Below are 17,521 nucleotides of genomic sequence, written 5' to 3' on the forward strand. Positions count from 1 at the left end.
CTTGGCATTAAGAAATCGAGTGAGACAGGTTGTGGACCATCATTTAGACTCACACGTACCATTTTAGATAGTAAGAATCCAATCAGGTGAATGCCTACAGCCCATAAACCCCAGTTACGTGTGTCAAGGTTTCTACCAGCAATCTTAACTGAATCAAAGTAAAGCAAAATGTAGCTGAGATTCATGAAAAAGGTTAACTAACATCATGGCAGCTTGCTCAGACTGCTGATTTGTAAGGTTGATCTGTCTTTTTTTCCCTGTGAATCCTTGGAAAGCATCATGAGAAGCCAGCACCCATCAAATTGCCATAGTTGATCAAAAGACTACAAAATCAGTCCTGGAGAACCCTGGCCCCCAGATCTGCCTTTGTCCTGCAGATGGGACGGGGAATCTTCTTCCCAAGAGAGGATCCAAACCCCTTAGGCTATTCCTGAGCTCTCACTGTCTCTGAATAGGGGCACCACTCTCTTCAACATCCACCACAGCTGCATTTGAGCACCCGTGGAATACCTGCAACCTTTTCCTCGTTGGACCTACACACACTTTCAAGGCAGTTACATTTTCATCCCAGACCCATCTGCGGAGTAAGAGTGGATCTCTCAATGAATTTGCCATAGCTTGTTTAGCTTAATTCTGGTGTCTGCCAGTGGTGTTTCTTCTCTCTGACTTTTTCCACATGTGTTTACTGTGTAGCTTCTTCACTGAACAGGCTGTATACTCATTATCATATGAAATAATGTTTTATTGGAAGAAATATTATCTCAGAAACACACTCCAGGTGTATAAGCTTACTGTTTCTCCCTGGGTTCTCAGCTTTCTTTCATCAGGACGGTTTTGTTAAAATGATATTACCTCTCTTGGGCGTACTTCACAGGAGCTTTATAGTGATGATGAATAAAACAACTGTGGCGAGACTGCAATAAATTAATTGCACCATTTTGTATGAGTAAGAGAATGGGCAGGAGACCTGAGACTGAAACACAAACCTGACTATGACTTGGGATTCGTGGTTGAAAGGCTGGTATGAAAAAGAGAAAAGATGTCATAGCAGGAGTGGGAAGGGGGTTTGGGGGAAGAAAAATCAAAACCAACCCAGCACATCGTGGTTAGTAATAAGCAAGTTGGAGTCTCCATTTCCATTCGGGCAAGTATGTGGAAGATCTGAATTTCTAATTCAGAAATTGCATTTCACATTTTATGGGACGCAGAAAGTTTTTATGAATCTGTGTCTCTGCCTTTTATTGGCTGGAAACCGATTGTCTGACCGTGTTAGAGCAGCCCTCCAAAAATCAAAGGCTTCTTTGAGAGCCTGGAGGGAGATGCCCATCTCTCTGGCTTTTGCTTTGCCTCAAAGAGGACCTGAGCTCTAGCACTGCTGCTGCAAGTCACTACACTGACAAATTGAGCTATTCAGGCGTGCTAAGCTCCCCATGTTGTTGGTGTAGAATAAACACCAGTTTACTCATAGTCTGCAGTGGGAAGGCTGAATTTTGTCCAGTTTAATGAATATATAACAAATTGCCCAATCTGCACGTGCAGGACGGACTGAGAAACGCTCACAAAAATTGAGTCCACGGAGAATAGAGACAACGTGTGTTGGAACGCAGTGTCAGAGAGGTTGTGCAGGATCATCTTCCTCCCGCAACATGTCGTTCAGGAAGAGCAGTCACGAGAATCAAAGGTGGGCATTGCTTAAAATATCAACATCCAGTCCGAATCTGCCGGGTTTATTGGCACAATAGAAGATCCTGTGGTAGGTGCAGCCCCATGTTTTCACGGTGATGCTCACTCGGCGTGCAGGGAAGGTTTTTTTTTGTCCCCAGCTGTCCCCAGGGCTGGCCCAGTTTGTTCCGGTGTTGGCACTGCTCTGGATTGCCCTTCGCCTCTCCCCGTGCCGGAAGGACCGTGAGGGAATGCCGGGAGGAAATCCAGAGCAAAGTATTTGTTTGATAATCCCAAGTTTGTTTGCACAGGGACAGAAGGCGACTTGTCAGAGGCCATTGCATTGCCGAAAGCAAAACTGCAGATCTAAAAAGAAATGTTGTCAGGGAATATTTGGGCAAGGGAGCCTTTGCAGTGGGAGGTCCCTGGACATGCCATGACCTGAAGTCCTGACTATATTTGGGCTGCAGTTGTTTTGCAATTGGGTCGCTGTTGTTTTCCTGCGCTGCGAGAAGGCTTTTTAAAGGTCCTAGTAAGACGTTTTACTCTGACATCCTCCTTTTCTGGGCTTTTTTTTTTTTTTTTTTTAAATTAACATGCCCATCCTTTGCTGTTGCTGTCTCTCAGCTACTTCAGAAGAGGTAAGAAAGCAGCTTCCCCTCTTGCCATCAACCACGCAGGAAGGGCATAGGGTGGAAGGGGAGGAGAAGGAGTTTTGGACTCCTTTTTTTATCAAGATCTGTTATGGAGTTGTAGTGTTGAGAGAAGGACCGGCCCTTCTGCACACGTGGCTCAGCTGGTGGGACGAGAGGGGCTCAGGCATCTCCCACGTCAGGGCAGGGGTGGGGTGAGGTTGCCCCGATGCAAAGACACCTGGATATACCAGCACCCCTCGGTGGGAGGAATCGAGGCAGCAGAGCTGTGCCCCGTGTGCCGACCGAGCCCTGGTCCATCCCATGGGTGGGTTTCTTTCACGTCCCACCTCCAACCACCCTCCAGCTCCATCAGCCCCCATCTCCTGCAGATCTTCTACAAAGATTTCGTAACGCGTCTTGCAAAGCAAGCTGGCCCCTGCTCTTACCCAGAGGGGTCCGATCCTGCTCTGGGGGTCTGCCCAAGGGTTCAGGAGGCAGTAAATGGTCCCTTGCTGTCCTGTCATCTCAGCTCAGGGTCAGTGTGGGCGAAGGTGACACGTGCTGTGGTGGCCACTCTTGCCACCCATGCAGGTGAGACAGGGAACATACTGCTGCGCGTGCAAGGTGGGTGCTGTGCGATACGTGCATTTAGGGATTACACTGAATTGTTTTATAATTTTATGTAAATATATTCATTTTCCAGGGGATTTCAGAGAGTAGCTGGCCTGGTAAATCCTGTGGGGCAGGAGCCATGTTACAGCTGTACCACAGAGTAAAAATAATTTATGAATTACTATTGCTATGAGATGGTAAACAAGTTTTCTCTGGTCTCCTTTCTTCATACATAAAAAAGCAATTTTTACATTATTTTTTTGAGGGAGAACATGTTCCAAACTATATAGTTTTTAACACTGACCTACTCATCTGATATGTTAACACATACAGCATTCCTAAGACAAACATAATTGCTGATTATTCATTGATTTTCCAATAAAGAGGTAAAGCCAAAACTACTATTTTTAAGTTGCTGTCATGCTTGCCTATTAGTGCGCTGTCACAATCCACCTTTTTGATCTGAATATAGCTGCTACTTTAGATGTTTTGAATTTTGTGTATAAAACCCTGAAATTTCACAGTTGTCAAGCGAACAGGTAAAGTTTTTCTGCAGGATTTGATCTGTAGTTCTCAGAATCAGATACTGTTCAGTATTTGAGTTGAACAGTTCTCGCTGCCAGATAGAGTTAGTGTCCTCAGCTTCCAATGAAAAAAAAAAACCAAAAACCAACCCAGAAATGTAGGCACTGAGAGGATAGAAAAAGTTCTACTTTCTTGAACCTTTCTTTTTTTGATTTTTAAAGACTTCCTGAACTGACTGGCAAATGCTTTTTCCAGCATTTTGTCCCAGGACAGGCTGGGAAGCGGGAGGTAGGATTTGGTGCAGGGAGTTATGAAGTGTGCGGTGTAGTGACGATAGGCAGGTAACAACTTCTGGTGGTAATACCAGGACATGTAACGGAGGCTGAAACCAGAAAAGGCCTTCTCCATTTAACCGAGGATCAGGGAGAGAGTTTGGTGCCAGCACACCATCAGGCATCACCTGGTGGATTACCTCTGATTGCTTCGCGGGGCTCCAGCATCACCTTTTCTCCAAGGTAGCCAGGCGTTAGGAAAGCATTTGGATGTTGGCTCGGAGATGACAAGGTTTCTGCTGGTGGAGCTGCAAAAGACGTAGGGAAAGTTGTACAGACTCTGGTGGGAGAGGTGAGAGAAGCCGGCATCGTGCCCTACTCAGAACTTTCCAAATCCGAGCTTTAGCCAGTATTTTGGTGTAAAGTTTTCCTTTCTTCGGGTCGCATGGTTCATAGACTTTCTGAACGTGTGGTCCAGCGAGTTATGACTTAATGCAGGGCATGAGGTGGTTGGGTCCAGCTGTACGGCAGCCGGGTCCGATCCATCCGAACCCTCCTGCTACCCTGCTCTGCTCAAGAGTCCCTTTCTCCCATAGAGCAGCGTTTCCCTCTGGAGAATATACATCCAGAAAACGGTTGTGTAAAGAAAGCTGATTCCTCCTCTGTTTGAAAAAGACATCGTAACGTTCTTTTTCTTTCACAGCGGGAGCCCCTTCCTGTAAACACAAGGCAGCCCTGTCGAAACATTGGTAATAAGATTTTAACTATTTTCTTTGGACGTTTCACCCCTCGCCCTCTTCTTTGTGGATAGTGGTTAAAGTGATAATTAGTAAATTCTGGTACTCATCCAGAAATGCTCCAACGCTGAAATCCTACAGAGATACACAAGAAATGCCCCTACACAGATTGGCAGCACCCTGCTTTCTGCCGTGGGTAAAACCAAAAAATAGCGGTGCAGACCCCCTGCCAGGGACTGGAAACGTGCAGTTGTAAAAGAGCACGTGAAATGGTAAATGACCTCACATTTGTACGGTGCTTTTCATCCCGAAGAAACCTAACTGCTCTGCAAGCTGCCAAGGGTTTCTGAAAGTCACTGCAGGGCTGCTAATGGGTATCCACGTTGGGACAATTCAGGACAGGAAGCGAAAAACACTAAATTCAGTAGAAATGAAGGAAAATTCAAGGGTCCCCCAAAATAGCTTGTTCACAAGAAGCGCGGACTAAAAAAGTGTTGAAGCTGCAGGACGTGCAATGGATTATTTACAGAATGTGCAGTGGATTATTTGTGTGACATAGAAACTCCAGTTTCTAAGATCAAAATATCGTGTGAGCAAAAAGTATATAACAAATTAGGACATTTTTTCCAGCCCCAGTTGGATGTTCTGACTTTACTATGCTGCACATCAGTGTGAAGGTTCACTTAAAGGAGTGTGCAAGGACAGTTTCCACTTGTAATGCTAATTTAGTCATAATTTCCCCAGCACAAGACACAACACAAGTCCAGCTCCGTGCCATGCACTCATGTAAAATGTTCCCGAGGCTCCAAATAACCAAAGTTTTGGTGGGAGTCACAGAAGGGGAAATAAAAGGAACCAGCTTTAATTGGCTGAACCAAAAAACTGACGAAATTTCAACTTGTGGACAAAAATTAAAGGCTAGTATTTTTCAGTTTGTGGGAGCTGCAGTTTGGATGAATTAAAGCACAATTTTCCTACATGGGCCAACTCATCTTATCTCACTGCATCCCTCCCAGTGAGCCCCAGCCTCCCATCTCACTGGGAGGGGATGAGTGCCCATAACAGCCACTCACAGACTAAAAAGGAGACAGATGAAACAATACCTTTCTAAGAAACATTGAGATAGACTTTCTAAACAGGACTCTTTTAGGCCTTTGATGAAATGTCTTAGCTCTCAGTAAAGACAAAAACCTTCAATGTTTTTCAGGACATATTTTTTTTAAATAGAAGTCTGGTTTTCTCCTGAAAAGAGGGCATTTTATTTGAATATTTTAATTTTCTTAACAACTCATGTTTCTGTCAAAGACCTGTCCTAGCTGTTTAGTGGGAAGGGAGCCAAGAACCAGTGCTGAAGAGGGTAGGCTATGGGATCAATAATTAGCTCAGACTTTGCTCTGAATTTTCCTTAAATTGGTTCCACATAATACACTTCAGGGTAGTCTAATGAGATATTTATTTGTTCATTGGCTCTACTCTAACTTTTATGGAACTAGACAGAATTTGATAGAAAGTTATTTTTCCTTCTCTCATAGTGTTATAAATCTGAAGGAACATCTCGATCTTCTGTGGCACCCCAGAGAACAGATTCTTCATTTCTATTTATCATCAGGATCCATCACTTTATTGGAAAAAAACCCATGTTCCCTCCCTGCTCCTCTTTTTTATTTTTTTTTTTTTAGGAAACTTAGACACATAAAAGCAAAACAGAGAAGCAAAGCAAAGCACACTCAGCATTAATTTGGCAACAGGGAAACTTACTAAAACAGTTTTTATTGTTTAAAACTGAGACTGAAGTTTTCCTTCTATAAAAAAACAAACCTCTCTGACATTTGTTGGAAATATTGCTAGCAAATGGATCATGTGTTCCATTGCGCAGGAGATGCAATTAGGTTTCTGCAGGTTTGTAAAACAAACTATGGTCTAGGAGTGCTGTCATGGAACCAGTGGTCTGATTTCCAGTTGGATAACTGAGCTTTTAATTAGGGCTCCAGTGGTGCAACTGCTTTGCAATTTCTAAAGCTGCCTAAGGGATTTGAATGTCAACTTCTGATTCAAATTGTTGTGAACTGAGCATGCTCTAAGAGGATTTGAAACTTTTGGCCAATATATTCCCTTTGTATAAGACAGAAGGATTTGGTTAGTGGAGAAAAACTTCAATCTACTGGAGGTATGAAAAATTACAGAACGAGATCCTCTGCTACTGTAAATCAGAGTATTTTATCCAATTTCAGTGGAACCAAGTTGATTTTTAGCCACAAAGTGTAAAAACCACTGTCTTTTTTTCTTCCTGGCAAAGGAAGAGCCTTGTGGAGGCCACATAATCCACAACTCCACACCGAGGGGTTCTTCCCTCTGAAGGGTCTGGTGTAGCAATATCACATTTTCTGCTTTGAAGAGCTTTTCACCGTGATCTCATCTCAGATCTGATCACACATGATGTGTTTCTGCTAACTCTGGAGAGTTCTTGGACTATATGGCATTTCCGAAACTTGCAGAGAGTGTGAGGAATGATTCAATAGTCAATTTGCTTTTCAAACTAAAAAGTCATTGCAATTTTTGTTATACTTTGGAAATTATTAATATGGATTGTTTCAACCATTTCAGGGCTCCCTCCCACTCCTGCTCCAAATGGCTGTTTTAGAAGTTGCTCAGAATCTATCCTTCCTTTGGTAAAGTTTTGATTTCAGGTAACAACTCCCAAAGCCAAACAAAGCATCTGTAGCTGATCACAGCATCCAAGTCAGGGTCCCGTGCTCATTTCAAACACGTTTTCACTGTCCTTCATCCCTTCCCCAAGTCCCTGCTTGATATATTTTGCTGCTAACTCTGAAATTCCTTTGGGTTTTTAATTTCCCAGGGGTCTTCAATAAGGAGGGGATCCTCATGATGAAGCTGGTAAATGTTGGTACCATTGACACCCAGTTCTCCCGTATCGCCGACGCTTTCAACGAGCAGCACGATGACCACTCTGCCATGATGAAGGCTGCCCAAAAACTGAAAGAGGTGTCTGGCTGCGCTCCCACTGCTGGTCTTGCAGCCTGCATAGATGCTGCGCGGCGCGAGCACGGTAGGCTGGCACAGAACTGACTGAAGCCGACATTAAAATAATCAGGATTGTGTCAATTAACAGCATTCTCACAGGTGCTGCCGTGTCGCAGGAGCTGTGTCCGTAGCCCACTCAGAGCCCCCATCATTGCTACTTCCCATGCTGTATGGCACAGTATAGATTTCACATTTCCTGGGGATTCTGGCCACTTTTATAGCTTTTTTCTGCTTTATGACACAATACAGCGTTTCCTACTGGGCTGACTGATCTTGAAAACACGTCATGAGATTTGGCTTTTCTAGTGCTACTTCACGTGGCACTAACTCCAGCCCTGCCCTGTGACATCCACCCTCGTGATACTGCAGAACCGGCCCCGAAGCTTGGTGGGACCTGATCAGGAGAACAATGAGGTGTCTAATGGAAGATTAGGATGGATTTGCAATAGACTTTTCTGAAAAGACTCACCCAATACCCTGTGCTTTTCACTAAATGAACAAACAGAAAAGATAGTTCAAATTTAGCCAGGTGGAAAGACTATTGATTTCACGGGAGGGAAGCCAGAGCAGCTGTATCAGGGATGATTTTGGCCCCGTGTGCTTAAGAAAGTCCTTAAGGAAGTTCTGTATGAGCCTGTTGGGTTGCTACTGGCAAACACCTCTATTATATAGCACACACACACAGAGTGATAAGGAAACTGGAAACAAGCTTATTTTATGGATGCTTTTCAGTCAGTCACCGGAGAGCTATTGCATCATGCATTTAGTTTTGCAGAAACAAAAGCGTTTAGACATCCCTTTGTTGACCTCCAACCAGATGCAAGTCACAAGACAGAGGATGTTTTGTCCTTTCAGGTGCCTACAAGGTGCAGGTCCACATGGAGGGCTATAGTTTTTCACTCATTGTAATGGAGAAGGAAGTGCCTGACAAACTGAAGTTGGTCCAGCAGCAGGTGGGGGAGCTGAGTCGTTCCACAAAGCGTGTCCTCGCTAGAAAAACTGTACTCCAGGAAATGATCTGCTCGACGCTTCAGAGCCAGGCTCAGCTGGAGGAGATGATCAAAACCACAAACCCAGAGTATCTGGACCAGGTACGGCTAGAAGGTAACCTGAGAGAGAACATCCAAAAAATCAGCCTGGCCAAGCAGCTCTCAGAGCAGTATGATGAAGCTGCCAGGAGTGTGTTGAGGGAGATGGCCCAGTTAGCTGGCTTGGTGCTGGAAGAGGCTCCTGGAATAGAGACTGAATAGATGCTTATGACCTGCCCACACGTACAGAGCAATAGCTTAAAGGACATCTGGGTGGTGTAGTGACTTGGTACTGATGGTAAATAGCACTCAGCAAAGAGCTTATGGGTAGCTCTGAGTCTCAGATCTATTTTATTAAATTATGGGTGGAAAGATGCATCTAGAAAAGCTTTGATTTTCACCTGGACCATTGATGAGGATGGACAGAAAATTACTATTTCTATGAAGTGTGCTAAGTCATTCTTTATCTACTAACGTAGGGAAAAATATGGAGTACCTGACCAAAACAAAGGCAATTTGCACTGGAATTTGCCAACTTTTCCATCACTACTTAGTAGGTGATATGGCTGTGGTGGAAAGGTATTTAGGGTGACTCATGGTGAATCCAAAACCAAGGGGTCAAATCCCCCATCCCTGAGCAGGTGCCAGTGGCACCTGGGAGCAGGGGAGCAAAGGCAGTGGTCTCCTCGGTGTCGTTGTGTCAGGATGAGACATGTAGACGAGGACTGACAGCCAACTTCTAAAAGAAATTTAGCTGTTTCCCAAACCCAAAACAGGATAAATCAAGTGTTTAGACCAAAGGCCAGAAACTTTCCCTGAAGCTTTGGAGAGAGAGACAGGAGATTGAGACTTATTATGGGCAGTGGGTGGGGGGCTAAGCTGGCAGGAGTACTGCGCTTTGGGGCAAAGGCATTGACACAGGAGGGGCAGTTGGAGGAGATTAACTGGGACTAAGATTACAGGGAAGAATGAAAATAAATCAGGAAATCAGGTCATCAGACTCCCACGGCTGACAGCCTATACGACCAGCAGAAAGAAACCTCTTCTTTGGACACCCTGCAAAACTTGGGCTGATTGCTGTGAAATAATGACAAGTCTGGAGAACTGTGAGCTGTGACAACAGACTTTGAGGACCAGCTGGATAATCCCGACACTCTCTGGATGCCCAGCGGGAAAGGCGGGTTCGGAGCAGGGGCTGGGCGGATGGGGGGGTCGGCTGGTTTTGGAATGCTGGACCTGGTTGACAGAGAGCTGATTGAATTCATCGCGTTTTTGAAGGATGAGGGAAAGAATAGAAACCACAAGTGAAATCCTACCCAGCACCACAAATAACTACAAAGGGAGCTCAGCCTCTGCGTTTTCAGGCTGTCTCTGCTCTGCCCACTATTAGTGTTTTCAGTCCTTCTTCTGTTTGCCTCGGTTTATCCCCAAAATACGTCAGAGATTCCCAGGAGACTTTTCTGCCCTTAAGTGGCCTTGTGCTTCCTTCAAGCCTCCGTCTGCTCACGCACCCACAGTGCCAGTGGGCAGCGTGTTCCTTCACTCTGTCAAACTGCCTGTAACTACCCACTGGCCTCTGTCTTGCCAGAAATAGAAGCTATTCAGATATTTCCTTTAGGAGCTGCAGTTTGCCCATTTGTGAGGGACATGTTTTGCATGAAGTTACCAACTCAACAAAGAAATTTGTAACTTCATTCATATTTTTCTATTCTAAACGAATGCAAGTGCCTCTATATTCACATCAGGTACAACATTTGGTCTCCTCTTCGCTGCCCAACCTGAGGGTTTCTCTCCAGACATATTTCTTTCTATTCGTTGTTTGTTCAGGAATTTAGGGAAAAGTTTCTTTATCACAGATATTTCCTGCCGCTCACCCAATAACATCTTGAAAGCTACAGCAATGCTTCCAGTAGGTCCTCGTTCAACCATTTCTCAAACACATTGACAATTTTAGCTGCCAGGGGCTTCAAAAGTTCTCTCTACCTTCAAGTCTTGAGAGCACCAACTTTTCTGAAGCCTGTTATCTCTGCCAGTTTTGATGGAAGAAACAACCCGGATCTCTTATCACAAGAAACGCTGGGTTCCCCATCTTCTGTGTGAGACAGCTCTGGTCACTATATGGTCCTTACCAGGACTGGGACCCAAACTCCCAGAACAGGGTGAGTGGACGACCACACAAAGAGTAATGTTTCCTACATTCTGTGTTTCTGATAACAGTGAGAAATATAAAAGACCACGTAGTCATGAATCCTGGCAACACTGATATTATTTCCTACACATCTGAGGAGCTTCCAGTTCAGCTTCCCTGGAGCTCGCAATGTATTTAATGGAACATATGTGATCTATATTAGCCTTACACGTCCGGGAAATCTCGTATAGGCTTGGGTGGCTATTGTTACACTCAGACACACCGCAAACCTCATAATGTCTGTGGTTGATCCAGTCCAGTGCACTCAGACGTGTACGTTTCCAAATAGCCCTGTGCTTTTTGGAATGTGCAGCATTCCTCTGCTGCCATTTCCCAGGCAGGAATGCTCGCTCACCTGCGGGGCCCGTGACCCAGGGACATCTCACTCTGGCCCTCTGCTACCCTGAGACCAAGCTGACCATCACGTGGAGTTACTCTAGTTACTGGAAATGTTAAAATGGAACTTTTATTCATTCCTTTGGATTATTAAAATCAAAAATCTATTTCATAAAAATTAAATGTTTCGTGAATAGAAGGATTAATAAAATTGGTTGTTCCATTTTTTAAAAAAAAACCCCAACGTTTAAGTTTCGTGCTTGCATACCAGTTCAAGACTGAGATAAATTTTACATCCTTAAAGTCACTGGGAAGTAGGACTGGCTGCAGGTCTGGGAGTTTTCCATCAGAGCATCCCTACTGAAAGCACATCCGTGTGATTGCCTTTGTACATAAGCGTTTCCTAATCAGAGTAAAGGCTGCAGATACCTGACCCATGATAGAATCGGGGTCTGCTTTCTTCCTTAACGTCCTTGAAGTACAGTAGCAAGAAGATGAATTTGGCAGCTAAATACTAGCCTGGAGTTTGGAAACTGGGGTTCTTTTCTCTGTTTCATTTTCTGTATTCTGTGCAATACAAATAGTCCTCCTTCTCCCAGAGTCCCCATCTGTAAAATGCAAGTGTTTTTGTGTTCTCTTGTGAAGAGAAATAGGCAAAAAACTCAAAAGGCCCTCAGGTAATGTTGTAACATAGGAATGGATGTCCTGTAAACCTCAGGTGGCCAGACAGAAAGAGCTCTTGCCACGACAGAGCCTCAGGAAGCTCCTTCAGTTCAAATAAACACGCCAAAGCCAGTTGCTTAGACACCCCATTGAAAACCTGCAAAACAAGGGTGGAAACCTCGTGAGCTACTCACTGTGGCTCTTCAGGTTAGAAATCGGAAATTCTGTTTCACAGTGTTACAGCTCTTCTCCTCATGACCATGACTCAGGAGTGCAGCGTTTGCAGCAGAAAAAAATAATAAAACAGAGAAAGTGAAGCTGGGCAACCCTACCAAGAGGAGGTTTTCGTTTTGAGAAGGTGTTCAGGGGTGGACATAAATCTTGGAGACTGAGGCATGACACAAAGCCTCCCTGCTGAAAACCTACACTTTTTTTTTTTTTTTTTCTGCCTTATCACATTTGCCTTTTATTTTTTAAGCACTCTAGAATCATGTTGCCGACCTGTGTCTGGAGCAGAAGGTGGGACCTCCATTGCTGCTTAGTCTTTCTAGGAAAAAGGGCACTGTATGAAAACTTTTGGATCCTTAATTGGCCTCATTAAAGAAGTTGTCCATCTGGACCTCACTCATTCTAATTAGTCATCAATAGGGCAGTGATTTGGTCATTAAAAAAAAAAAAAAAAAAGCCACCCCACTCTCTTAGCCCTGCCTTTACACACAGTTACTGCACTCAAAGCTGTCTCCTCGGCGCTCAGACCGGAGCGGGTGGATGTGTTCTCACTCAGCAGCCATCCACCCTGGTGTTTGTGGGCCAGCAGCTTGTTTCTTGGCAGGGCCACTCGACCCAAGCCCGTAAGCTGCGGCAGTCTGGAAAGGACGGAGCTAAATATGGCAAAGAAACCGGGAGCATGTGATTACCCCACCCTTCACTTGTAAGTCAGTCTGGTATCCACACTTCCAAATGTCATTACTGTGCAGAAAAACTTGGATAACGCACGAAAAAGGGTTTCAGTCATTGCTGAAGCACCTTTAAAATTTGGGGGCTATTAACTGGCACCTCCTTTTTACCAAGCAATTTCGCTTTGGTCACTGTTACTTGCTCCTCACGTAAGGACAGGTCAGGAGAAGCAGAGGTAGATGAACTGAATGACTCCTGCTACTTCATTTAGGATTTCTGGATTCACATGTTCCATATACTCCTTTTGACTCACCCAGTTTGTATCCAGGTAGAATCACCAGGATACTTCTCTGAGATGGAGCCTCCCCATATTTGCCCATCCTGAAACAAGGCAAGCCAAAACAATTAGGGAAACCACAGAAAGGTGGCTCAGCAAGAATAAATAAGAGAGCTTTAAGCACAATATGGTTTGCATCAGTGGATGGGCAGGAGAAGAATTGCAAAAATTGGTTTCTTCAGCAGTGATGATGCATCAGTGGATAAATTGGTTGTGGGTGGTCTTAAAAGCTGAGGAACTTCTAAGGTCATCTTCCCAAAACTATCACGTCATTCCCAAACCTCTCGCAACTTCCGTACCTCTCTATAAATCTCACCTTCCTTCTCCCATCTCATTCCTGTTCTTGGGCAGTCTGTATTCTGAACATCATGTGTTTAGGGAATGCCTCTGAAAATATTGATGCAAAATGTGCACAGTCCCCCAGTAAGTAGGTGAAGAGAAATGTATTTGCTGTTTAACAGGAGAACTAAATGTCATTGTTTTGTTCAGCTCGTCATGGGACTTGATGAGCCCAAGCTGCAATGACCCAGTTGGGTCCAGAACAGTTCTCTAAAATTAGTGACAGCCGGATCCAAACGTGTAGTTTGGTTGCAGGAAAAGTTGGAGGAAGGCTGCTGAACCAAGAGGCAGCTGGCTTAGCCACCCCGTGTGTTTTACAGTTAATCTTGTATCTGTTTTGAAGAAAAATGCCCCTCAAAACCAGTTTTTAGTGGGCCAACAAAGCCTCTGGGTTGCTAAACACTTTATCAAAAATATTCTTCTGCAGGAGGGGAATGCAGACCTTTGTAAAGATTTATTAATCGTCGTTATTATTTTCACAGAAGCTTTAATGTGCAGTGAAAGACCTATAAAGACAAGCAACCAAAGGAACTCATCGATTTCACGCTGATCTGCACTGAAAAAATACCAGACTTTTTTTCTTTTTTTTTTTTTTATCTTTTTTTTCCAAATAATAATAAAACAAAGAGCTTTCAGGAGCAGCAACAGCAGAAGGCTAATGTAAAGTGATATATTTGAGACCCAGGAGTATGGTGTAACTTACTCTTGCCTCTGCGGCCTGTTTATTGTGTTTGTCTGGTTGCCCTGGGAACCAGCTCACGCCGTTTCACTTATTTTATAATGTTCCTGTAAATGTTAGGTAGGGCCGGGATTTATTATACACTGTCAACACCTAAAATGGAACGCGCCGCTTAGTGCCGTTTATTTGGCGCGACGCCTTTCCACGCTCCCTTCAGAAAAAAAAAAAAAAGGAAAAAAAAAGTCTTTCTCATATAGATGGATGAGTGTGCGTGTGTGCATGCGGGGATGTGCATCTCCTCCCAAATAAACAAACCCCGTGTGCTTTCCGTCCCTGTCCCGGGGAGGGTTGGTGCTGGGTGGCACCAACGCGGTGCGGGTGGACACGGTGACCCGTCGGGTGGGAGCTATGACTCACCTTATTTGCCAGAGGTGAATATTTAGGGGATGGGGAAGGCGTGTTTACCAGGAGTGTTTATTATCCCGAAAGAAGCAGTGTGATCCTGTTGCTTCTGTCCCCAAAGACCTCTGTTAACGCGGAGCGATGAATCATCAGAATTATTAGGGCTGGAGCGAGCTGCTTTCCTTCCCTCTCCTCCCCTCCACCGGTCCCTCAGCATGACGGAGCAGATTTGATTGCAGACTGGTGGGTGTGAGGCTGAGTTTTCAATCTTTTTTTTTTTTCTTCCCTTGGGTGGTACCTCAGACTAACACATGGTGTTCAACCAAGAAGACTATTAACCTTTTAAATGCTCAAGAACAAACGCAATCAACAACTCAACTCCTTGGAACGCGTGTGTTTCTGAGTCCCCCCGTCTTCTCCTTGCTCCTGCTCCCAACTGCAGCCTTATGTCTCCTGCCCAATTCCTAGAGGGTGAGGGTCTCTCCCACATACCACTTTCCTTTATGCAGGAAGACATGTCTCCCCAAGCGCTGGAGAGCAGTTTCCATCTCCTCTCTGGTCACCCTTTGCAGTGCCAAGTGCCGTGTCTCCACCAACTCTTCTTTCCCTTGCCCTCAAGCAAGATGGATTTGTGCGGTGATTCAGAATGGCTGTAAATGTATTCCTCACCAAAAAAAAAAAGCTCACTCTGGACATTTGTACTCATCTCTTCCTCCTGATGTGATTTGCCTCCACACTTACAAGGGGATTTGGATTCAGCAGTGAGTGGGGACTGCTCCAGCTAAAAATATGGGCTGGGTGAAGAGGTGAGGTGGATCAATCGACACAGGAATAGTGGCTTTGTTCCTCCCCACGCTTGGGGCTGGTCCTGCCTCCCACTGACCAGAAACGTTCCCTTCTTGGCATGAAGCCCTTCACCACTGAACAGCTCCAAGCTCAAGGAAACCGTCCAGCACCCAGAGCATTAAACACGTTGGGATTAGGGAGTGCCCTGAGACTGAAGGTACAGAAGATGGAGAATCTCCAAAAGGGTTAGGAATGAGAATGGAAAAAGGCAAAGCCTGGGGCATAATGGCTGGTGACAGCAGACTGTGTTTAGGGAAAATAGTCAGATGAGGAAAGTTGGACTTGATGGTGCCAGGCTGCATAGTGTGAATTTTTCTTTCAATTGGAATGTGTTAAGGACGGCAAATTTGCTTAGAAAGTATTATAGGTTAGGATTCCTATTTCCTTTGTGATCATGAGTTATTTAAACCTTAATTCCCCACTTCATCTGACTGTGAGGCAAAACTAGAGTGAAGCATAATTAAATCATATTTGCGACGTGACCCAAGATCCTTGACTAAAGACTTCATAACAGAAGACTCTTGGATACGGTTTGTAGATGGTTTGTGTGAATGTATGCCAAAAAAACAGGAATTTATTGTTTTGTTTTAGGCAACATTTTTCTCTCTTCTTGTTTTTCTTTCTGATAGCTACTTTGTGAGAAAGCACACGTCGTGCACAGAGGTCTGTTTTTACCTGAGACTTCTGCACATGCAGATCAGCTCTTGGAATAAGGAGCAGCAGCAGCCCCTCCAGAGGCATTTACCTGAACCACATTCAGTATAAATATACCCATGCACATACCCTCACCTATCTCAATTCTAGGAAATATTTCCAAATGTAATAAGTGCGTGTTTCAACTTTTTTAAAAGAAAAATGCCACTGTTAAAGAAAAATTGAAATGACAAAATAGCTTTTTAATGAGCCTAAAACGGAGTGTATGTGACAGTGACAAGAGTAACAGTGAAATCGCAGCTACTCCTTTTAATTGCCTCCTAATTTGCCCTTGGGTGTTGGTAATTGGAACAATTTGCCTACAGAAACCTGTGAGGTCTCAGACACTAATTGATTTTGTCTTGCTAATCAACCCTGCAAAAAACAGAGCCTATTTCACTGTCTGTTTTTAAGCTCAGCACTGTTACTGTGTGATATTCTGGGCAGAAAATGCACCCACCCACCCACCCACCCAATTCATACATTGACCAAACTCAGATCATGGGGCTGAGTCAGTTCCTTGCAAGGAAAGCTGAAGCTCCTCTGCTTGGTGTCATGGTCCTGAAAAAGACCTCGAATGAGGAGGCCCAACATTGGTATATGTATTAACCATAAAAAGGTGATACTTGAAGTTTATTCCAACTCAACCAGTCCTAAAAAATGTGGTGTTTGCAAGCATTTTTCTTTCTTGTGCTTGGAGGCCAGCTAAATTTTATTGGAAAAATAAGCTATTCCTCGGATGTGCAGCAAAAGAGAATAAATCATATAATGGGCTATTTAATTCTCTTTTGAAAAACAATGCAGATTCTCAATGTTATGATTTAAGGAGGCTCTGTTATTCTATTTCAGGATAATTTGTTGTATTATATTATTATTATCTCACACAGAAAAATAGTGGAAGAGACATCTCACAAAATGCTGGTGTACCTTGTAATAGGGTCACTATTTGGGAAAAGAAACCATCTTCAGTGCCTGATATCCTGTTACAAAACGCTTCGGATGTTATTTCTGAACCTTGTGAGGGCAGGTGAGGCTCAGAGGCCAGTTTCGGTACCTTATTAAACCTACATTTTGCCACTTCCCTCGTGCAAACCAGGAGCAGTTTCTGGCTCAGCAGCTCACAAGCATTTCCTCCACCGTGTCCGTCATGTTTACCCAGGCTTTGGTATGGGACTAGTGTGGTGGCTTCTAGACAATCTTCCCTTCCTCCCCTCTCTACCTTCCCAGATATGGGCTGGCAGAGTTAAGTCTCCAGTTGACGTAGCCTTTTCTTCCTGCTCCAGCACTCAGTAGCCATCGGAGGCACGAGGAACCTCGGTGAGCATCAGCAGAAGAGGAGGAACATCAGAACCTCTGTGCATCTGGCTGCATCTGGATTGACGGCAGAGTCAGTTTGTATTCATTCTGATCCCCACCAAACTCAGACCGTTGAAGCTGCTGCAGTCCAAGCACCCCTTCAGAAAAGTCGACTTGACGCTTGAAAATCCCCCATTGTCTCCATTTTTTTAAAAACTCTACCCTATTTAATAAATTCTTTGTTGTTTCACTTAAATCAATGAGTGTTCCTATACACCAAGTGGCATTGCTAAGGTGCTTTTTCCTGATGAGATCAACTAGATCATCTGTTC

At 44.3% G+C, this 17,521-nt stretch overlaps 1 protein-coding gene across 1 annotated transcript; it reads left to right on the forward strand.

The window, feature by feature from the left end:
* Positions 1-2,258: 2,258 nt before the first annotated feature.
* Positions 2,259-8,735, forward strand: LOC147527335 (uncharacterized). The gene is made up of 4 exons (XM_086624316.1): positions 2,259-2,303; positions 4,410-4,455; positions 7,301-7,510; positions 8,341-8,735. Exons 1-4 carry the CDS (start codon positions 2,259-2,261, stop codon positions 8,733-8,735), a joined length of 696 nt encoding a protein of 231 aa, XP_086480442.1.
* Positions 8,736-17,521: the final 8,786 nt, after the last annotated feature.

The sequence above is a fragment of the Tauraco erythrolophus genome, chromosome 20 (genome assembly GCF_009769465.1).
Source record: "Tauraco erythrolophus isolate bTauEry1 chromosome 20, bTauEry1.pri, whole genome shotgun sequence".
NCBI classification, from domain to species: Eukaryota; Metazoa; Chordata; class Aves; order Musophagiformes; family Musophagidae; genus Tauraco; species Tauraco erythrolophus.